This window comes from Rhinoderma darwinii, chromosome 1 (genome assembly GCF_050947455.1).
Source record: "Rhinoderma darwinii isolate aRhiDar2 chromosome 1, aRhiDar2.hap1, whole genome shotgun sequence".
NCBI lineage: Eukaryota > Metazoa > Chordata > Amphibia > Anura > Rhinodermatidae > Rhinoderma > Rhinoderma darwinii.
In genome coordinates, this window is record NC_134687.1 from 405,713,165 (window position 1) to 405,737,304 (window position 24,140).

Consider the following 24,140-nt stretch of genomic DNA (forward strand, 5'->3'; position numbering starts at 1 on the left):
TGGCCAAGTTATGACCATTTTTGTATTTATGCAAATGAGGCTTGCAAAAGTCCAAGTGGGTGTGTTTAAAAGTAAAAGTCCAAGTGGGCGTGTATTATGTGCGTACATCGGGGCGTGTTTACTACTTTTACTAGCTGGGCGCTCTGAAGAGAAGTATCATCCACTTCTCTTCAGAACGCCCAGCTTCTGCCAGATCACGCTGTGACGTCACTCACAGGTCCTGCATCGTGTCAGACGAGCGAGGACACATCGGCACCAGAGGCTTCAGTTGATTCTGCAGCAGCATCGGCGTTAGCAGGTAAGTCGATGTAGCTACTTACCTGCAAACGCTGATGCTGCTGCAGAATCAACTGTAGCCTCTGGTGCCGATGTGTCCTCGCTCGTCTGACACAATGCAGGACCTGTGAGTGACGTCACAGCGTGATCTGGCAGAAGCTGGGCGTTCTGAAGAGAAGTGGATGATACTTCTCGTCAGAGCGCCCAGCTAGTAAAAGTAGTAAAAACGCCCCAATGTACGCACATAATACACGCCCACTTGGACTTTTGCAAGCCTCATTTGCATAACTACAAAAATGGTCATAACTTGGCCAAAAATGCTCGTTTTTTAAAAATAAAAACGTTACTGTAATCTACATTGCAGCGCCTATCTGCTGCAATAGCAGATAGGGGTTGCAAAATCTGGTGACAGAGCCTCTTTAAGTGGAATGTACATTTTTCTCATATATTGTAACATTGATATTTCACTCTGGATAACTTTTTCATTTTATTTTTTATTAGGCTTTGCTTTTTAAAAAAATAAGTACAGAGCATGGCACAAGTGAACATGTCATCATTTTTACAGTAGACATCCAACGTGTTCGGGCCAGTCCACACCTGTGCTCGCCATTCCATTGATTTGCTCCGTCACAGAAGCAGAACAAGGGAGTAACCAGAAGCACCAGTTCCGTTGCACCACGGACACCACCGGTGTCAACAAAGCTCATTGACTGTTATGGGTTCCATCGACGTGTCCGTGGTTTTACCGAAAATAGTGCAGCATGCTGTGCTATTGTTTCCAGTATTTTCGGCCAAATCTGCAACAGAGCCTCCAACGCAGATGTGAACAGGCCCTAAAGTAGCAAGACATGACTAGAAGAAAATCAAAATGCTTAACAGTATGTACAACACAACTACGGCACAGGTAAATATTGTAGATGTCAGTTATATAGGTCAAACAAAATATAGGCAAGTGTCATTGCAACCTTTAGACCCAGAGATTTCATATGTGTTTAGACAACAACATGGGAGTTAAGAAACAGCATGGAAGGTATTACTCGGAAACCAGCCTAAGGGGGGATTCACACGAGCGTGTATTCGGTCCGTGCGGGCCGCGTGGTTTTCACGCGGCACGCATGGACCAATACAAGTCTATGGGGCAGTACAGACAGTCCGTGCTTTTTGCGCAGCGTTTGTCTGCTGCGCAAAAAGCGCGACAGGTTCAATAACTCTGCGTATTTCGCGCATCACGCACCCATTGAAGTCAATGGGTGCGTGAAAATCACGCGCACCACACGGAAGCACTTCCGTGGGACGAGCGTGATTCGCGCAACAGCAGTGAAAAGGATGAATGAAAACAGAAAAGCACCACGTGCTTTTCTGTTTCCAAGCATCCAAACGGAGTGTCTTTGCGAGGAGCGAACCCCGACAACCGAGGCAAACTTCACCGGGTTCGGCCAAACTCGTTTTGGCCGAACCCGGCAAAAAAATTTCCGGTCCGCGACGTCGGGAGAGATTCACTGTGCATGGTGCTGAAAGAGTTAAACTGTTTCAGCACCATGGACAGTGACTTGCGATCCCAAAATACATGAACCTGTAAAAAAACCGAAGTTCTAACTTACCGATTACTCCTGTCTCCTTCCTGCAGTCCGACCTCCCGGGATGACACTTCAGTTCAAGTGACAGCTCCAGCCAATCACAGGCCAAGCACAGGCTGCAGCCAATCACAGGCTGCAGCGGTCACTTGGACTGCCGCGTCATCCAGGGAGGTGGGGCCCGATGTCAAGAGAGGCGCGTCACCAAGGACGCGTCACCAAGGATGCGTCACCAAGGCAACGGCCGGGAAGTTCTCGGTAAGTAGGAACTTTATCTTTTTTTTTTACAGGTTTTTCGCTGTTGTGTTCGGCATTCACTGTCGAGGGTGCTGAAAGAGTTAGCTCTTTCAGCACCTTGGACAGTGACGGGCGTCGACAAGCCTCATCTCTATGATGCCGGCTGCGCGAAAATCACGCAGCCGCGCATCAGACACGCATGACACACGCAGCTGTCAAATGGTTTTTGCGCTCGCAAAACGCTGCGTTGTTTGCGCGCGCAAAAACGCAACGCTCGTGTGAATCTCCCCTAAGTGTAGGATTCATCCACTTGAGCCAGTCTTGGGGTTATTAGGGTTTCCATAGTATAGTTTGCGGAGGAATTGCCTGACCGTAGTTGGGATTAGTGAAGAAAATTATAAAAACAAATATAGAGCTTCTGAGGAATATATCTTCATCCAAGTTCATCCTGCAAAGCCCCACTCCCTGACTCAATTTTAATATCTAGGGTACACTAGACATGTCGCAGAATAAAATGTTTATGTTTGGTTCATATATTTTTTTTATTTTAGTTAAACTGGTTGTAAATTGTTAGTACTTTTATCATTTGTTTGATTTAGGTAATTTTAATAAAGTGATTTATTTTACCTGTAATACTTTATGTGGTTAGTTAGGGAAAATAGGTTGGGGACCTGTAGTTAAGGTTGACCGTCTACACGGTCTGTCAGACATTTTTAATTGATTACTTAATGTAGACCACGAATGTTGAACGGTCATATGTGGCTTTTTACATCAGCCATGTTTAATCGCAGGGTAAGCTAAGAGCAGTGTAGTGACATGCTTTTGTTTTTTACTGCACAGGGAGGGAATAGCTGCGTGAAACAAGATGGTGACATCTGGGAGATGTTCAAATGCATATAACATGGTGCTTCGTAGATGAAAGTGGTTCGGATATGGATCAAAAATGAAATTCTGTTTTGTGCGGCAAGATTTTTTAAATATATTATAGAAAGTGATTTTTTTTACTTAAAAAATGTATATCAATTTCAATTGCTACAAGGCGAGTTTTTTTTTTCTTTTTACCTCCATTTTTAGAGACCAGTTGAGCTAGATAGAGATTAGTTTTTTTAGCTATAGTTCCTATGACCAGTATTGTTAAAAGGGGTTTTTCAGCCAATAAATATTGATGGCCTATCCTCAGGATAGGCCATCAATAGCTGATGGGTTGGGGTCTGAATCCCGTGTCCCTTGCCGATCATTATTTTTTCTTGCTCATTATGAATCGTGAACACGCATTTAGCGGGGATTCACGGGTATTGCAGCCTTTTCTCCCATTCACCTCAATGGGAGAAAAGGCTGCAATACCTGTGAAACGCCTCTGAATGCGTGTCGCGATTAACAGTGAGCAAGAAGAAATGAAAGGGAAGCAGCGCTCGTAAGAGCGCTGCGGCCCCTTCAAAACAGGTGATTGGTGGGGGTCCCTGGAGTTGGACCCCGACTCATCAGCTATTGATGGCCTATCCAGAGGATAGGCCATCAATTTCTATTGGCTGGAAAACCCCTTTAAGCATTTATCTAGACCAAGCAGAAAGCGCTTTTATGTGAAACATCGCCTTCATGGTTTCTGGTTTGGTTTCAAATGTATTATGCTTGACATGAATTGCGCTACAAGCATTTCAAGGCTCACCTTCTCAAATATTGTTTTTCCGCTTTTTGTGAACCTTTTCAGTACTACTTTGTATCCGCTTCCCCAGCAATCACTACTCCTTTAGGGTGGCACTGCTGGCATAGTGGTTCCTTGCTTCCATATCCATAGCAGTCTGGTCCCACACACTGACAACAGCCATTGTGAAACCAGCGGTATCGGGAGGATCCAGTAAATTCACAGGTTTCATGACAACGTCTCATAGACATGCAGGATTTAAAATACATCACAGTGCAGATACTGGATGTATTCACTGACGACTGAGCAGGTACAGCTGAAGTGGAGAAGAAAGAAACCACCTTGTCCATATTATATGTTACACATAAAAAAAGGTACAAAGTATAAGCAATGACAACACAGGTGCTTGATTCCCTTTCGCCATTAAGAGACTGTATCAATATGTTTAACACGAAGGTTTTCTTGTACATACAGCAATATGAAAAGGTATTTTTCAGACATCTCTTATTTCATATTTGTCACACTAAATGATTTCTGATCATTAAAGGGTTATTTCCATCTAAGTCATTTATGGCATATCCTTGGATATGCCATAAGTGTCTGATAGATTTGGCTCCCAGCTCTGGAGATAGGTCCAGGCCCCAGAGCTGGGACCCGCATCTATGGCATATCCTTCCGCTCCAGTCCGCTGTGTCCCGTAGAGTGCACGCGCACGCTCGTGCCCGCTCTTAAAGGGCCAGCGCGCACACATAAATAAAATCATCATCATCTCACATGATTTCCTGGACTATAAGAAGGCCCCTGCCCTTCTGATCCTTGTCTGAGCGTTGTTAGTGTATCCTAAGTCTGTATTGCAAATGGTCCCTTAGCGTGTTCCCGTTCCAGTTGTTACCCGTGCCCTGTTACCGGTTCCTGTATCCCGTGCTGTTCTTGTTCCTGTGCCTACTAGTGTTGGACTCGTGTCTACTGCACCTGCTGCCGTTGGCCACATCCTGTGTCATCTGCCACGTCCAGTGTCATCTTCCACGTCTGGTGGGATTCGCCACATCTGGTGCAACCTGCGGCACCTGCTGTCATCCGCCATGACTGGCGTTACCTGCTGCACCCACCTCCATCCGTGCCAGAGCTGCGGCCACTGTCTGGGCTACCCAGGTACCCTAGCGCGGGACTTTGTATTACTGGGGTGCTCTGTTGTTTGGCCAGCTGCCTCCCCGCTATGGCGGTGCGGCCTAGTGGGTCCACATACCCACAAACCATGAGACCATAAATGTCTAATATGGGAATACCCCTTTAAAGTGGATGTGCCATCATACTATGCAGCCCTGTTTAAGGGCAGCATATTATAAGGTCAGGTAATCTGTACTATTAGCCCAAACATCACAAAAAAAAAATATTGTGCTGTTCGGCCATTAGAGCCTACTACAGAATACAACACCCTCAGTTCCGCTGTATTCATAAGGTAGCGCTCTCCCCTTTTACCAGTGACCGCCATGTATATGCATATATACATGACAGCCGTCGGTCACTAGTGAGAGGGAAGCAGTGGAGGCTCTATTAGCCAAACAGCACAATATTTTTTTTTGGTGAAGTTTGGGCTCATAGTACAGGGGACATGTCCCTGTAATGTGCTGCCCTTTAAAGTTTTGTTTTTTTTCATCGCTGCCTATTGATTATCGTGTGGTAAAAATGACATGTAACAACCGGCAGAATAAAGTGAACAAGTGCGGATATACAAAATAAGTAATTTTACTTACTGTTTTATGAAATAAAAATCATGTGCATTTCGAGAGCAATGACAATAATGTTGACATAACTTTATTGGAGCTTGTGTTTTGTGGAACCAGTTGTAGTTTTCATTAGCGGGGTACATAGAACTTATTTATTTACCTTTTTTTAAACAAATAAATTGGGGGTGGGAATTTGTATTTAGTTTTTTGTTTTTTTTGGAGGGGGAATTTGCGATGCAGTATAAATTATGTGCAATCTTTATTCTATTAGTCCTTACTATTGCAGCCATATATGTATTTTTCATATGGTGGACTATTTTTTACAAAATAAATTAAAAGGAATGTATGAGCTCTTATTTGCCCACCAAACAGGTCCCGGCGTTTGGTAGTTCTTGTATAACTATGTGTCCACATAACTTTTTGTTAAGTTTGTATTACCTTGTTTGTCCAGATAAACAACTTTATTGCCCTATGCAAATGACTCTGTTAGGCCTTATTCACACGAACGTGTCACACGGACCTATATGATTCAATGTATTTCAACGAACCGTGTGAAGGGTCCGTGAGAAAATAGGACATGTAATATTTTTTTCACGCTTCACGCATCCCTTCATAGACTCTAGTCTATGGGTGATGCGAGATATCGCGTCCCGCAGCGCAGAGCACGGATGCACCTCGGACGTGATAACTGCAGTTTTTCACGTCGAGATGCGCAATGCCCTTCTGAATCTAGCCTAAGTGCCACTCGGGCGGTCCGTTTCCCCACAAGTGCTCCTGATCTCGCCATTTTAGCCTGCTCAACTCTGCCCACTTAGTGAGAATAAGGGTATGTGCACACACAAACTCAAAAACGTCTGAAAATACGGACCTGTTTTCAAGGGAAAACAGCTCTGGATTTTCAGGCATTTTTTTAATCAAACTCGCGTTTTTCGTTGCATTTTTGGAGCTGTTTTTCTATAGAGTCAAAGAAGTGACATGCACTTTTTTTTCGTGGACGCCTTTTTACGTGCCGTTTTTGGAAAACGAGGCGTAAAAAGACGCCCCGTCAGAACAGAATGCCGTATTTCCCATTTAAATCAATGGGCAGGTGTTTGGAGGCATTCTGCTTCCGATTTTTCAGCCGTTTTTCGGGAAGTGTACGGCCCGAAAAACGGCTGAAAACACTGCGTGTGCACATACCCTAAGACTGGGTTCACACGACCTATTTTCATGCGTAAACGAGGCGTATTATGCCTCGACTTACGGCTGAAAATACGTCTCCAATACGTCGGCAAACATCTGCCCATTCATTTGATTGGGTTTGCCGACGTATTGTGCCGCCGACCTGTAATTTACGCGTCGTCGTTTGACAGCTGTCAAACGACGACGCGTAAAATGACTGCCTCGTCAAAGAAATACAGGACACTTCTTTGGACGTAATTTGAGCCGTTTTTCATTGAATTCAATGAAGAACAGCTCAAATTTCCGGCCGTCAAAGGCGCCTCGCATAATGCGAGGAGGAGCAATTACGTCTGAAACGACGGAGCGGTTTTCTCCTGAAAACAGTCTGTAATTTCAGACGTAAAAGGCAGCTATCGTGTGCACATACCCTTAGAGTGACATAGCCATAACGTGCCAATATCAATCCTGAGCAAGGGGCAGAGTTGAGCAGGCTAAAATGGCGAGAAATGGAGCACTTGTGTGGAAACGGATGGCCCGAGTGGCACTCGCAGACTCATTTGCATATGGCAATAAAGTCATTTAACTGGACAGACAAGGTAATACAAACAGAAGGTTATCGCATTTGGGTGCGCTGATGGGCTGACAGAGGGCGCCCCCTCCCTCTGTAAAACTTTGTAGGTGCCGCATGCTCCAATGACATCTAAGGGGTTAATGCAGCTGCCATCCACAAGTGATGGCGCTGGCACAGCTTCTGTGCCTAAACCATCAGTGCGCCGTAATAGTTTGCCAGAATGATTTGCAACGTACTATAACAGCACAGGTTGAGATGGGGTTAAGGAACTCTTAAAACTGCTGACAGGTTCCCTTTGAGGGTATGTTCACACAGCTTATTTTCAGCAGTTTTTTGGGCCGTAAATGGCCCGAAAAACATCTGAAAATACGAAGGCTAAACACCTCCAAACATCTGCCCTTTGATTTCAATGGGTAAAAAGGGCGTTCCGTTCCCACAGAGCGGTTTTTACGCAGCCATTTTTAAAAACGGCGCGTAAAAAAAAAGTGCATGTCACTTCTTGAGCCGTTTTTCATTGTCTCAATACAAAAACAGCTCCAAAATCGGCCGTAAAAAAACGCATCAAAAAACGCCTGATGCATAAAAAATGGCTGTAAATCAGGGGCTGTTGAAAACAACTCCATATTTTACAGCCATTTTTTGTTTAGCGTGTGAACGTACCATCAAGGTGATGTTAGTACCTTGGGCCCTGCACAGCTTGCTATTATTGAAGAAACTATAAATTCTACACTGTGCCAGTACATTCCTAATGTCTGCTCATCTGTTTATAAGCTGAAGCACAACTTGGTTATGCAGCAATCCAATCATGGAAAACTGACAATTATTTTTCCTGACTCGGCGTAGCGTACAAGTTTATTTCAATGGGGAGAGGCGAATTAGATGGACGCACCCCATGTACTCTTATTATTTTGCCCTGTATTGCCGTTTTGCTTCTTACATGGTTTGCAACGTGGCTAACTTTAGGGGGTGCCAAACCAAGGATGGTACCCCAAGAAGCAACCGGATACTGGAGCGGGAAATAATTCTACTCCACTAATTTAGACCACCCAGAACTTTGCAATTAACCCCCCCATTGGCCTAGACCACTTGCAATTTGACCATTAACCCCGTAACTGCCCTAGACCACCAGGAATGTTATCAGTAAACCTCTGTAGTACCCTAGTTGGTCAGGCTTTTAACCACTAATTCCTTCTGCTGTTTGTAGAAATTAACATCGAATTGATCATAGCGAAATCTTGGCAGGAACAATATTCAGATTTCAGGCAATGAAAGGGTTAAAGCAGTCTTGAAACAGGAGTAGATCCTAAGGCCTCATGCACACGGCCGAGTATCATCCGCAATTTACGGACCGTGCATACATTGATTTCAATGAACCCCAGGCTCCCAGCCAATGCACGGACCATGGAAACCACAGTTGTGTGCATGGGCCCATAGAAATTAATGGGTCCACAATTCATCCGCATTTTGAAATGCGGACGCGATAACACGGTCGTGTGCATGAGGCCTAAGGATGTTTTCAAGGTCCCACACGACATGCACTTTTACCGTGATTTGCGGCAGTTTCCGTGCCAAGTTTAAAACCAAGTTTGCATTTTTGCAGTGCGGTTTTTGAGCACGTAGGAGAATAAACGAGAGACCGATGATAAATTATAGATAGAATCTGGTTGCCGCTATTGCCACTAAAGCACTTTCTTTTTTACGTAGATGTTATGGGTGTTGGATAATTGATTCAAATGCTCTATTATATGTTTACTCAGGTTATATTACATTTAGTTAAAAGATCAGAAACCATTCAGAGGACACAATATGTATAGGTTTTTATGTCGCAGCACTTTTCTTGTAATAACCAGTCTCTTGATACTAAGAGACAATCCATTCTAAAATGTTGGCATCAGTTCATAATAGAATCTTCTGCATTATTAAACAGTAGTTCTCAGCAATGTGGTAAGAGAAAAGTGTAATTTTGGCAGGCAGTGCTATCAGACCGGGCTCCATTGATAAAATATATAAATTTCCAGATGTGGTCTAATATTATAAATATGCAGGGTTGCACTGAGTTTCCTATTACCCGGAACCCTCTGACACTCAGACACACAGTCATAGAGTTAGGCCGGGTTCCCACGTAGGGTAAACGCTGCAGAATTTCCACAATGGAATGGTTTGCGGAAACTCTGCAGCACCTACATTAGCAGCAGCAAAGTGGATGAGATTCAGAAAACCTCATGCCCGCGCTGCGGGAAAAAACGCAGCGGAAACGTTAATAAATTGACCTGCGGTTGCAGAATTTATTTCCGCAGCATAAATTGATTTTTGTTGATTTTCCGTTGCGGGTTTTCCCCATTGAATTCAATGGGGATGCAAAACCCGCAACAGAAACCCAAGTGTTGAGACTTTTGCGCCGTATTCGCAGCGATTTCCCGCAAAAAAATTTCAACTACGGGAAAAAAACAAACATACCCAGAACGCCCTCCTTCTTCCTGCAGTGCAGCCTCCTGGGATGACGTTGCATCCCATGTGACCGCTGCAGCGTCACATGGCCTGCACCGTCATCCAAGGAGGGGGTAAGTATAAACGCCTTTCTTTCGTTCTAAACGTGGCGCGATTTTTCAGATGGAATGTACTGCGGGTTTGTCCACTAAGAACATTTATTACCCATCCACAGTATAGGTGATAAATGTATGATCGCTAGCTGCCTCACTAATGGAAACCCCACCGTTCACCAGGACGGGGTCCTGATCCCTGCTTCTCCTTACCGCATGATTGCAGTGAGAAGGATTTTGAATGGAACGGTGGTCGCGCATGTACGCTGCCGCTCCATTCAAGGTCTATGGGCCCGACGGAAACAGCCGAGAGTCGTTGATGAAAATTGGTTAGTCACAAATAAAAATTATTGATAGACTTTGCGAGGACCAGTGGATTTGCTTTAGATACTGTAGTTCTAGCAAGTATTATAGTTGTAATGATGTAAACGTCCATCGTGCTCATAATGTTATTTTGGAGGACAGGAATCATTAACTGGTGGATTAGAAGAATTTAAATGTGTAAAAAAATTTAGATTCTACTATTCTTCCTATGAACTAAAGCCCAGGTTACACACCTCAGATTTTGGTGCGTTTCTGTTTTTTGCCAAAAAATGGAGTGGATACAAAAATAGTCTCTCTTTTATACTTTTCATTCCCTTTAGGATCCACTCCTGTCTTTGGCTAATAAGTAAACTGTCTCGTCAGACTCTTTGTCCACAATTTACCTGTGTGTGCACCTAGCAGCATGTGATCCAGGTGAGATTGCTGACTGAGCTCTTTGGTGATGGGCAGTGTGTGAACGTTCCAGTCCATAACCGCATCTCCTTGCAGTTCACTCAGGGATTGAAATAGAGAAGGCAGTGGGACAGGCAGCACCTCCAGTGAACTTCTCCGGGCTGCATGCTTACGACTTCCCTTACTTTCACTGCACAAACCTGAGATATGGAAAGAGGGTAACTATAAGGCCTTGCTCACACAGTGCAGATTTGATTCAGATTTTTCATGCAGTTTGAATTCAAGTCCAAGAACGGACCCTAAACAGAAGAAATAAATGAAGGAAGCCCTTAAAGTGTTTCCACTCCTGGATCCAGTTTTGAATGAAAAAATTCATGCAAACTCTGCATCAAATCTGCACTGTGTGAACAAGGCCTTACTGCTATGGAATCAAAAGTTTTCCTGTGTATGTAGAATGTGCGCTTAAAGGAGTTTTACTATCAGGGACACTTCTGACATATCCACAGGATATATATGTAGGCTTAGTCCCAGTTCTAGGTGTATGTGCAGAGTAGGTTCCCACCTATGGAGGACGCCTTGTCGTGGCAGGTGGGCAAACACTTTTTGATCAAAATGTGCACTAAGAACCTCCCTATTGTAAGTAGATTTAGCAGTAATGCATATTAATGTATATTTAGCGGTTTAGGTTACATTAGTGTTCGCAGTGTGCTGTCGCCATTTTTTGGTCTGCTGTATATCCACAGGATATGTCAAATGTCAGATAGATGCAGGTCCCACCTCTGGGACCCGCACCTATCTCTAGAATGGGGCCCCCTAAACCCTGTTCTACAGTTCTGTGTTCCCGCTGACACTTGTGATTTCCGACCATGTAAGAAGAAAATAGCGTAGCTAGTGTGCTATGCTGCTTCTGTAACTGCCATTCACTTATACGGGACATACGGAAACAGCGGAGCTCAGCGAGCTACGCTGTTTTCTTCTTCATGGTCGGGAATCAGCGGGAACACAGAGCGGTAGAACGGGATTTAGAGGGTCCCCGTTTTAGAGATAGATGCGAGTCCCAGAGGTGGGACCGGCATCTGACATTTATGAGATATCCTGTGTATATGTCATAAATGTCCCTGATGGGAAATCCCCTTTAATATGGCAGTCTAAGGATCTGTTCACACTGGGCGGATACACTGCGTATTAGAACGCAGAGTATCCGCCCGGTGCACCGCAGGGAATTTCGGGCGAAAAACCGCACCAAACTCTGGTGCAGTTTTTCGCCCGGAATGTCCGCTGCGAAAAACTGCAGCACTCAAGCCGGCCTGCGATGACATCTCATCCCAGGAGACTGCTGCAGCCTGTGATTGGCTGCAGCAGCAGTCACATGGGCTGAAGAGTCATCCTGGCTGGTCTCCTGGGATGACGTTTCATCCATGTGACCGCCTCTACAGCCTACGATTGGCTGCAGCGGCGGTCACATGGGATGAAGCATTATCCCAGGAGGCCGGCCTGGAGGAAGAAACACAGACTCCTAGGTAAGTAAAACGCAACAACTGCTATTTGTTGCAGGTTTTAGCTCCCGATTGAATTCAATGGGGAAAACCCGTAACAAATAAGCAGCGTTTTCGCAAATACAATTCACATGCTGCGGAATAAAACGCTGCACCACAGGTCAATTTCTGAGCGTTTTTTCCGCTCAGTATTTACACAGTGTGTGGATGAGAATTGTTCTATCTTATCCACTTTGCTGCTACAGTATTTGCTGTGGATTTTCCGCATCTAATTCCGTTGCAGAAAATCAGCAGTATTTACGCAACGTGTGAACTGACCCTAGTACAAATCTCCTATAATTTGCAGGTTTTAGCCTCTTTGCTGTCATACAGGATGCTTACCCACACAGCTGCAGCATTGGTCCCAAAGACTCCCAAGACACAGTACACAATCCTGACAGCAGGGACAATCCTCTTCTTTCATGTTGCACTGACAGAGCTCCTGAGGAGAGATTATTTGAGGATCATACTGCTCTATGCAGGAAATTAGTTGGAAATATTTTTTTTTCCACCAACTGAATACATTTATTAGTAGAAACTGTAAAATAAAAACAAAAAACACAAAGATGACCGTGTTAACATCCCCATGTCCTTGTGCTGGCGGAACGTGAGTGAACAAAGCAAGCCACAGTGCCAATTTTATTGCCACGTATTAGTGACAACTACAGTGGCACACCATAGGTGCCTGCTAGCATGAAGTTACTGTCAGCATCCAATCAAAGGTCGCACTTCGTAACTTCTCTTGTGTCAAGGGCATACCTCTTAGTGCCCATCGGGGAAGGCACTGTACCCTGTTCAGCTGTCTTCTGCTGGGACCTGAGCTGTACAGAACACACAAGGGCTGGAGAAACTGGACGAGACCAGTCCCTGGTCGGTCCCCAGGGCTGACCACTTGCTGCTCTCTGCCGTTGAGGATTTGTACATTTGAATAATGACCACATCCTATCATTTTAGGACACATTCTGTATAATAATCCTCATTTTCACATCATTCTTGGATAAGAGGGCTGTTTTGATCACTCACGTTGCACTACTGAACCAGCTGACATACTGCAAAGTTGCAAGAAAAAGTAAGTGGAATTACCTGGATTTTTGCATTGATTACTAATAAAATGTGGTCTAATTTTTATCTAAGTCACAATTATAGACAAACAATCTAACTAAACTAATACACACAAATGGTTGTACCGTTCAGGTCTTTTATTGAGCACATTGAGTGAACATTCACAGTACGGGGAGAAAGTGAACCATTGAATTTAATAATGTAAATCCCTCCTTAGCAGCAATAACCTAAATGTTTTCCATAGGGGCAAATAAGACTTGCACAACGTTGGGGAGGGATATTGGACCATTCCTCCCTGCAAATGTGTTTGAGTTCATCAATATGTCTGGAATGCCTTCTGTACACAGCCCTCTTCAGGTCATGCCAAAGCCTCTTGATAAAGTTAAAGAGGCTCTGTCACCAGATGATCAAATCCCTATCTCCTATTGAATGTGATCGGCGCTGCAATGTAGATAACAGTAAAGTTTTTTGTTTGTTTTTTAAAAACGATAATTTTTGCCCAAGTTATGAGCAATTTTAGATTTATGCAAATGAATTTTTCAATGGACAACTGGGCGTGTATTCTGTTTTTACCAACTGGGTGTGTAATCTGTTTTTACCAACTGGGCGTGTTTACTCGTTTTACCAACTAGGCGTTGTGAATAGAAGTGTATGACGCTGACCAATCAGCGTCATATACTTCTCATCGTTTCCACCCAGCTTCTTTCACTGCAGACACACAGCGTGTTCTCGTGAGATCACGCTGTGACGTCACTTCCTCCCACAGGTCCTTCACCATCGCGTCGGACGAGAGAAGACACATCGGTTCCAGGCGTCCGAGAGGGTACAGTTGAATCTGCAGCAGCATATCTCGGACGCCTGGAGCCGATGTGTCTTCTCTCGTCCGACGCGATGGTGAAGGACCTGTGGGAGGAAGTGACGTCACAGCGTGATCTCACGAGAACACGCTGTGTGTCTGTGCAGTGAAAGAAGCTGGGTGGGAACGATGAGAAGTGTATGACGCTGATTGGTCAGCGTCATACGCTTCTATTCACAACGCCCAGTTGGTAAAACGAGTAAACATGCCCAGTTGGTAAAAACAGAATACACGCACAGTTGGTAAAACGAGAAAACATGCCCAGTTGTCCATTGAAAAACTAATTTGCATAAATATAAAATTGCTCATAACTTGGGCAAAAATTATCGTTTTAAAAAAAACAAAACGTTACTGTTATCTACATTGCAGCGCCGATCACATGCAATAGGAGATAGGGGTTTTATAATCAGGTGACAGAGCCTCTTTAAGGTCAGTGCTCTGACTTGGCCATTCCGACAAATCTTTTTTAAAACTTCTTTAGTTGATTTACTTGTGTGCTTTAGGTCATTGTCTTGTTGCATCATCTAACATCTCTTTAGCTTGAGGTCATGGACTGCTGCCTTTAGGGTAAGGCCACATGGTGCGTCGATGACGCGGTTTTGTTGTTTGAAAACCGCATGCGGACAACTGCATGCATTTTTTGTCTCTGTAATGCTGCAGTTCTGTTGCGTTTTTAAAGGAAATAATTGATGGACATAATTTTCACCCGTGTTGGTTTGTTAGGTGCTTCCTGTATATAGTTCATTACAAGGCATTGCAGAACGGTTAGCAAAAACGCAAGCAGTTCAGTAACTATGAACACCATTTTTGTTCAGTGTTGTTCAAATTTTTGCTGTACACCTAGGTTTTTAGCAATTATTTTGCAGCCTTTGCCAGCTTCCTATGTCTCTAACACACTTCTGAGGTCTTCTGAAAGCTTTTTTCCTCGTTTCTTGACACGAACAGATTTGTCAGTAACCAAGCTTTGTGTGCCTTTATTTAATGGGCAAAGTACCTGTGAAACCCACACTTCCGATCTCCTCCTTTCCTTAATTTTAAACACCTTTTTCCACTTAGCTCTTGAAGAGGTTCACTTACTTTTTCTCCCTCCGCTGTGTTTACTCAATCTGCTCAAAAAAAGACATAAACAGCACAACGGTTTGTGTTATATTAGTTTAGTTAGATTGTGTTTGTCTTTAATTGTGACTTAGATTACAAATCAGACCACATTTTATTTGTAATCAATGCAGAAATCCAGGTAATTTCAAAGGGTTCACTTACGTTTTCTTGCAACTATATATCTCGCATAATGTTGTAGTGTATTTGGGCATATTCCAGGGACTACTATCTTTGGAAAGTTTGATGTAAATGGTAGAAGATTGGACTTTGTGGACTAGTGATTGTCACAAATTGTGCAACTGTAAAACGAAAAGTTCATGGTTTGTATCTACAGAAAAACACAACCAGAAGTTTACTAGGCCAAAATAGTTTACCTGCAAGAGACATTTGCTGACATCACTTGCACAGAGAGCTTTGTTGCAACCAGCTACAGATGAAATCAAAGTACAGTAAGTTGTGGCCAAAATCAGCACTGCGAGATGCCATGTTTTTACCTGTCGAAAATAAAACACATCAGCTGTGACACTGGCTGTCAGAATAAACACGTTTTATAAGGAAAATTCAAATATAACATTATTATACATGCCTGTTTTCTATTGGGTGCCAAAACAAATTGGGAATAAATACAGAGGGGGATTGAACAATGTTTATACGCCAGTTTTTTGGGCATAAAAAAGTTGCAGATGGACCAGAAGCTGCAAAAATTGCGACTTTTGGACCACTTCTGACGCTCTGACCACGTTTTTTAAAAAGTGGGTTGAGCTTGGCAAAAGGGCGTAGTCACCAGTGGCCCGTCCTATTTATTATAATTTACGCCAGAAACGGATGTAAATTATAACTGAAATCTACACTAGCCCCTGGATGCAGTCTATTTCATTCAGTCAATGACAGCCGAAGATATGACTAAGTTATTAAGAGGCATGCACCTCTTAATAATTTTGTCGCATCTTTCACCAGCTTGTTTCTTATTGGTGCATGTTAGGTAATGTGCAAAATTATTAAAGGGGTACAGAATTAGAAAAACACGGCTGCTTTCTTCCAAAAACAGCGCCACACCTGTCCACAAGTTGTGTGTGGTTTTGCAGCTCAGCTCCATCCACTTCAATGGAGCAGAGCTGCAATACCAGACACATCCTGTGAACAGGTGTGGTGCTGTTTCTGAGAGAAAGCAGCCGTGTTTTTCTAATTCTCAACAACCCCTTTTATGACTGTGCACACATTGGCATTTCTATGGTTAAATCAAGAGTTATGGTAATTCTGACAATATAGCACGGTTTGCAGTGCTATTTCTAACCTCTTGAAAGTAATTTTTTGTTTTTCACTCCCCGCCTTCCAAGAGCCATAACTTTTTTATTTTTTCGTCAATGGAGAGGTATGAAAGCTTATTTTTTACTGGACGAGTTGTAGTTTCTATTGGAATCTATTTAAAGTACCATATAATGTACTGGGAAACTGGAAAAAAATTCTTCATGAGGTGGAATTGGAAAAAGTGATTCCTCCATTTTTTGGGTCGGTTGTGAATAGGAATTTTTTAGCATTGGGAACATTAGCATTGTTTGTATACCTTAACACTAGGAGCTTCCGGTGCGGTTATCATGGACTCTAGTGTGAATTAGGGTCAAGACTATTGTTATGCCCATTTTTCAAATGCTGATTATTCCGTATTGATATTCTTGTTGAACACTGAGCTATAGTAGGTTCACAATTGAATTAGAACTCAGAGTTTATTATTTAATACGTTTTTATACACACGGTGGGGCTTTTTCACAGTGGTGATTGTACCCCTGTTTTTAGAGAGTTATAAATAAATGTTCTATTTTACTCATATATCACATCAGTGAATCCTCCATTTTTTGGGGGTTTCGTTTTTACCGGTAAAAACGACTACTTAACTTTATTCTGCTGGTCAATACGATTACGGCGCTGACAAATTTATATGTTGTTTTTTTTTTATATATTTTACTACTTTTACAAAGAAAAAATGTGTTCAAAAAAAGTTATTTTGTGTCACCGCATTCTGAGAGCCATAACTTTTAATTTTTTTTGGACGATTAAGCAGTGTGAGGGCTTAATTTTTGCGAGACAAACTGTAGTTTTTATTGCTGTCATTTTTTTATACAAACGACTTTTTGCTCAGTTTTTATTTAAAAAATTTTTTAGCGCTAAGGTGACAAAAAAAAAATGATTTCGCCATTTTAAATAGGGTTTTTTCCTACGACGTTCATCTTGCATGTTAAATCATGTTATATTGAAATAGGTCAGACTTCTACGAACGCGGTGATACCAATTTTATTTTTTACATTACTTTAGAGAAAAAAATTAGTTTCTTAGTTTCTCTAGGGGTGTTGAACTGGCGATCGTCAGATTACTGGTACATTACAATGAAAAATGAATGTATTGCAGTGTATTGTCATTTTTACAGACTCAAGTTAAACCCTCAAAGGAGCAGAAAGAAGGCAGGGCTGCCAATGTCATGATCCGTTGGTTTGTGGACCCACTAGCCCGTACCGCCGTAGCGGGGAGGCAGCTGGCGAAACAACAGAGTACCCAATAAATACAAAGTCCAGCACAAGGGTACCTGAATAGTCCAGACAGTCACAGTGGCTAGGCACAGATGGAACTTCAGACGGCAGAGGATGCCACACGTGGCAGAGGATATCAGGCGTGGCAGATGACACCAGACGTGGTGTCCGATAGCAGGCGTGACCGATGACCGAACACGACTCCAACACTTGATAGGGCTAGGAACCAACACCGCACAGTATACAGGAACAGGTAGTAGGGCATGGGAACACTTGGTAACAGGAAACAACTCAGGGACTATTTGCTAGGCCTAATATGGGAATTACAAATAACGCTAAGGTAGGGAGTGAAAAGGCAGGGCCCCTTTTATAGTCCAGAGTGATTAGGGCTAAATTGTAATATAATTAATGTGCGCGCGCTAGCCCTTTGAGGCCGGGTATGAGTGTTCGCACGCACCCTTACGGGACACAGCCAAGTGGAGGTGAAGTGATTTATGGCGTCTCCTAGGAAGGAGATGCCGGCCAGCACTCACAGATCCGTGGCCGCCGACGGGTGAGTAGGAACGGCGGTCCGCGACAGTGGATGCTACAGTCATGACAACCATTGTTGCAGGGGGGGGTGTCCCCCTCTAACGGCTTAGATACAGCAGTCGCTATTGACCACGGCATCTAAGTGGTTAAATGGCCAGGATCAGAGTTCTCTCTGTTCCTAACCGTTAGTACGAGGTGTCAGCTGTAATACACAGCTGACACCCGCAGAGTATGGAGCGGGCTTAGAGTGTGAGCTGCCTGCTTCAACCCCCGCACCAGGACGTACGGGCATGTGCTGGTTGGCCAAGGGATTAATGAAAACCTGACGGGCCCCATTATAAGGCAATGGAGTCTACAAGGATTCATTATGAACAGAAACCATGGCGCTAATGTGAATAGAGCCTAGCATTGTCCACTGCATCCTCAATAAGGACGTGCTGTAGCTCACCAGTAATATAGAATGTGCAATAGCAAACATTGCCATTGCCAGCTTTCCTAGATACCTTTATCTCATCTATCTCAAGAAACAGTGATCTATACGACCCCTCCAGTACTTTTCCTGCTGTGGGCTTACGACTATTATACATGAACAATCAATTCTTTTTGTGAATTCTGTTTGTTCACATTAAACAGACTTATTTTTCAGCTATTAAGTGATAAATAAAGATGTTTAGAGTTAAAGAATGAAAAGTCTGAATGTGGCAACAATCAATGCAAGGCCTATTAAAAGGAGTAGACGAGTCCTAGGTATTTCATTCAGTCCTTATTGAAAGCAGTTTTGAGATTACATACAATATCATAGGTCCTTTTCCAGTGTTAGGCACCACTTAGGGCGGATTTACACAAACGCGTGATCTTCACGCGGGTCGCACGGACCTATACAAGTCTATGGGGCAGTGCAGACTGTCTGTGGTTTTTGCGCAGCGTGAGTCCGCTGCGTAAAACTCACGACAGGTTCTATATTTCGGCGTTTTTCGCGCATCACGCACCCATTGAAGTCAATGAAAATCACGCGCACCACACGGAAGCACTTCCGTGGGACGTGCGTTATTCGCACAACAGCTGTGAAAAGGATGAATGTAAACAGAAAAGCACCACGTGCTTTTCTGTTTACAAACATCCAAACGGAGTGTCATAATGATGGCGGCTGCGCGAAAAGCACGCAGCCACGCACCATATGAACATGACACACTGAGCTGTCAAGTGCCTTTTGCGCATGCAAAACGCCACGTTTTTTTGCGCGCGGAAATCGCACACGCTCGTGTAAATCCGCCCTCACATTGTAAAGTTCTTCAGTGATCATCACTTACTGTAAGGCCCTGTTCTGATTGTTTTCAGCTAGTGGGGAAAAAGAAGCGTCCTGCTCTATCTTAGGGCGGACTCCTTCCGAACCTCCCATTGAAGTCAATGGGAGGAGGAATGTTCCTGCCGATGGCAGGAATAATTCCGCGGCAGACTTTCTGGCGGGACCCGCCACGCAAAGTCCGCCATGTGAACTGACCCTAGGCTTGGATTCACTTGTGCAGTTTTAGGTGCATTTTTTTTTTATGGATCATAAGGGTATGTTCACACGACAGCGTCCGTAACGGCTGAAATTACGGGGCTGTTTCCAGGAGAAAACAGCCCCGTCATTTCAGCCGTAACGGCATGTGCAGGCGCTTTAACGCCGCGTCCATTACGGACGTAACTGGAGCTGGTTCTCCATGGAGTCCATGGAAAACGGCTCCATTTACGTCTGAAGAAGTGACATGACACTTCTTTGGCGCGGGCGTCTATTTACGCGCCGTCTTTTGACAGCGACGCGTAAATATACGCCTCGTGTGAACAGACAAATGTCAGACCATTGCTTTCAATGGGCAGATGTTTGTCAACGCTTTCAAGCCGTATTTTCGGACGTAATTCCAGGCATAAAACGCCCGAATTACGTCCGTAAATAAGCCGTGTCAACATACCCTAAAGGAAGCAAATCCACGTTTTTATATAGAGAAATATGAGATTGTCTATATACAGTGTTTTGGATTTTGTGGTTTTTGGAGTCAGTAGCATTTTCATTTAAACTCAGCATGCCCTTAGTATGGAGTTTATTCGGCTTTTTTCCATAGGCTTCTCTATAGAACTTCAAAAAATACATATAAAATCCTCTTAAAACGCAGGAAAAGCGAGTATGATCACACATAGCAGATACCTTGTAGAAACTTCTGAAAAATCTATTCCATGCATCTAAATGTTTTTTCTTCTCTAGATTGTTTCTACTGTAATACAGAAATCCATGCACAATGTGGATGAGATGACCAAATCTCATCCACACGCTGCAGAAAAATTCTTCAGAAACTGACCTGCGATGCGGATTCTCAAGTTTAAATATTTCCACATCCTCTGCAGGGACGTAAAAGAGGCCATTATTGATCCTCTTTTTTTTTTTTTTTTAATCCTATCCTAGCTTGGGCTAAAAAAACAAACAAAAAGAACCCTCCAAAAGCTGCATGTGTGAATATAGCCTAATAGTAGTTTGATGCAAAGATATTTTCTGACCACACGCAAGAAAAAGATGGGAATCTGTGGCAGTGAAGTTACCGCACTTTACTTTATTAGGCATATTTACATTTTGGGTGAGATTCATTAAGGAGCGTTTCATACGCTATTCTTAATATACAAATCGCTGGAGTAAGGTGCGCCTAATTTAGAGGTGCAGGTTGCATAATAAATGAAACGCATCTCTGATCGTCCGTGCGCCAGAAAGTCAAATCTACACCAGCTATCAGCTAGCGTAGATTTGCACTGTAATTTATACCAGTTTCTGGCGTAAATTCTAGTAAATTTTTCGGCACACGAGTCAATCTGCCCTGATTCTAGAAAAATGCAGTAAACTACACAAAAGCTGCAATTTTTTCCCGTAAATGCCACAAAACTGGTGTCGAAAAGTTAATAAATTCCTCCCTTTGTGTTCACATTTGTTAAAGGTGTATTTATTTTATGGGAACCTAAGCAGTAATATAATCTTATGGTGTAGCTGTGGCAATGATACTGGTGGTGGTGGTGGGACTTCTTTGGTAGAAGGCTCAGATATGGTACTCCTTTATAAAATAATAGCTAACATAAGGCATTTTAGGCAGGAAAACACAACAAAAATACATGAGAATTTAGAAAAGCAACAGCAAATAAGTAACCGCGTTCTAACCATACAATGAATGCACAGCCAACGTTGCAGCTTATTGTATCCCACTCCAGGGCCTAGAACTTACCCTCAAATCCATATTCACCTACAATCCAGTGGCCCAAATCAGCGTTTTCTTAGCTTCTGCTTTTGTGGACTGCTGTGTGGAAGGACTGTGTGTGGCAGAGAGACTGATGTGTAAGAAAAGGGGGAAGTCTGGAAAAGAGAGGGGGCCTGAGAGTGAAGGAGTGTAGAGAGGGTGGTAAGAAGGAGAGGGGAGGCTGTCACGGAGAGACCAAGTTTTAATGGGGAGTAAAAAGAAAAACATGTGGAAAAGATTATAATTTGGATTAAAGCCAAGATAAAATGTAGAGCTGAAGGTAGAGAGGAAACCGCTACAGGGGGAGGGTAAATCAATAGGGATGAGTGAAGAACACTCAGGGAGAGATGGGACATGGAAAATGTGATACGTCTTATGTTCAGAAGCCTCGAACTTCTCATCCTTCACATATAATATCGATAAACACAGTAACGGTGCTATAACAGGTCTTCAGCGCCTAGTACTTTTGTAACCAGACCTGTATAACATAGTGTTACTTGTCAGGCCGGACATCTGTGGTGCACACTGATCATTTGTTGTCACCGAGTATGTCATTACTTGGATCACAAGGTGACAAGCAAACAGATTAGCTCAGGGTAAAACATCCTCAGGCGTAGAAGACTCAGAAGCACATCATTTAGGTAAACTGCCATCGCAATTTACTCATGTTTTTTTAAAAACTATTTTGGACAGTTTTAACCCTTCAGTGTCCAGCCTATTTTGGCCTTAAAGGGTAACTAATCTTTTCACAAACTTCTGACATGTCATAAGTTTTGATCGGTGGGGGTCGGAGCACGGAGACCCCCACTGATCGCTAAAACCAATCAGTAGAAGAGCTTGGCTGAGCCGCTTAGTTTCTGATCGGCTTTTTTCGTAAAGCCAATGTAGCAGTGTATGGGCCCATAGACTTTCTATTCAGTCCGCACACCATTACATCGGCTTTCCTGGAAAAGCGGAACAGAAACCAAGAGGCTCAGCATTCAGCCAAGAGCTTCTGCCATTTAGTGATCGGTGGGGGTCTCAGTGCTCGGACCCCCACCGATCAAAACTTCTGACATGCCAGAAGTTTGTTGAAAGTTTAGTTACCCTTTAATGACGGAGAGATTTTTAAAGTTTTTTTTAATTGTCATATTTCAAAAGCCATAACGTAGACAGTCATGTGACTTTTTTTTTTTTGCAGGACAAGTTGTATTTTTTAATGACACCATTTTGGGGTACATATAATTTATTGATTAACATTTTTATGGGGTTAAGGGGAAAAAACTGAACTTTCGTCATTCTTTTTTGTGTCTTAAATTTACGCCATTTACCGTGTGGTATAAATAACATAATAATTGTGTACTGCAAACCATAACGATTACGGTAATAAAAACATTTTTTTTAAGTATTTTTTTTTATGTTGCCATATTCCAAGAGCCATAACTTTTTTGTATTTTTCCGCCGATGTAGCTATATGAGGGCTTATTTTTTCAAGCATGAAGTTTTATTGGTACAAATGACTTTTTGATCACTTTTTCTGGAAGGCGGGATAAAAAAAACCCAGCAATGCTGGCATTGTTTTACATTTTTTTTACGGTTTTCACTGTGCATGTTAAATAACATAATCATTTTTATAGTTTGGGTCGTTACAGATGTGGTGATACCAATTATGTGTCGTTTTTTTCACACAAAAGCATTTTATAAGGGGAAAACTGCGTTTTTCATAAAAAATTTTACTTGGGATTTTTCATTTATTTCTTAAAAACGTTAAACTATTTTTAACTTTTTTTTTTAGTCCCACTATGGAGCTTTACTATGCGATCATTTGAATACTTTTAATATAAACCACAATAAAACTGCCAGGGCCTAAGACCGGGTTCCCACGTGGCGTAAACTCTAAAGAATTAATGTAGCAGCAAAGTGGATGAGATTTAGAAAATCTCATGCCCACGCTGCGGAAAAAAAACCCGCAGCATAAACGTCAACAAATTGACCTGCGGTGCAGAATTTAATTCAGCATGTCAATTTATGCCGCGTTTTCATTGATTCTCTGTTGCGGGTTTGCCCCATTGAATTCAATGGGGAGGCAAAACCCGCAACAGAAAGCCATGTGTTGCAACTTTTGCGGCTGAGTCGCAGAGATTACGCTGCAAAAATTGCAACAGCAGAAAAAAAAAATCATACTTACCCAGAACTCTCTTTGTTCCTGCAGTCCGGCCTCCTGAGATGACATTTCATCCCAAGTGACCGCTGCAGCCATCACATGGCCTGCAACGTCATCCCAGGAGGCCGGACTACGCGCAGAGAAGGGGGAGTGGGTAAGACTTTTTTTTTTCTCCCAGCGCTGCATTCCGCAGCGGAAATTTCGTTTGAAAAACCACACCATAGTGTGGTGCGTTTTTTTCGCACAGAATGTACTGCTGGTTCCAGGTCAGATATACTGCACAGTTTCTATGCAGCGTATCCGACCCGTGGGAACCCAGCCTAATAGGCGCTAAAAGCAGACCTAGGGGCCTCTGTTGGGCCCTCGGCTGTCATGGAAACCATCGCCAACACGCGATAGTGTCGAGGGGGTGCCGATGGAGTAAAAGAGGAAACCCTCTCCTTCTGAAACCACTTAAATGCTGTGGTCGCTATTAAACGCGGCATCTAAGGGGTTATTAAACAGGCGCGTTTATAGAAAACTTCGATCTAACCCTTTAGAGCAGGAGCATAAGTACCCTTAATGACCGCCATTAAAACACGTATTGGCGGTTATTAAGGTGTTAAAACAGTTTGCCCTAGGTCCACAACATGGCCACATTTACCACAGTGCTCGTGATTAGGTAAAAATGAGTGCATAATAGTTTCTGCACGGA

At 43.1% G+C, this 24,140-nt stretch overlaps 2 protein-coding genes across 2 annotated transcripts in view; one reads left to right on the forward strand and one right to left on the reverse strand.

The window, feature by feature from the left end:
• RNF212B (ring finger protein 212B) overlaps positions 1-1,324 on the forward strand; it is a 416,496-nt gene extending 415,172 nt beyond the window's left edge. The window contains exon 16 of the mRNA XM_075828895.1: positions 778-1,324. The gene's annotated coding sequence lies outside the window, so the exon portion shown is untranslated. The remainder of the gene's footprint in view (positions 1-777) is intronic.
• Positions 1,325-3,604: 2,280 nt separating this feature from the next.
• LOC142654207 (twisted gastrulation protein homolog 1-A-like) lies at positions 3,605-21,468 on the reverse strand. Its single transcript, XM_075828905.1, has 5 exons — positions 21,292-21,468; positions 15,371-15,490; positions 12,323-12,422; positions 10,436-10,645; positions 3,605-4,045 (listed from the first exon to the last, which is right to left on the reverse strand). Exons 1-5 carry the CDS (start codon positions 21,301-21,303, stop codon positions 3,798-3,800), a joined length of 690 nt encoding a protein of 229 aa, XP_075685020.1. The 5' UTR covers positions 21,304-21,468; the 3' UTR covers positions 3,605-3,797.
• Between the last annotated feature and the right edge of the window lie 2,672 nt (positions 21,469-24,140).

Bases quoted from the DNA above. Each gene is read 5' to 3' on its own strand.
- LOC142654207 (XM_075828905.1), bottom strand. The intron at 12,423-15,370 runs GTAAACTATTTT...ATCTCTCCTCAG, and splicing joins TCAGCAAATGTCTCTTGCAG to GAGCTCTGTCAGTGCAACAT. The intron at 4,046-10,435 runs GTAAATTGTGGA...TCTCCACTTCAG, and splicing joins GCTGCTAGGTGCACACACAG to CTGTACCTGCTCAGTCGTCA.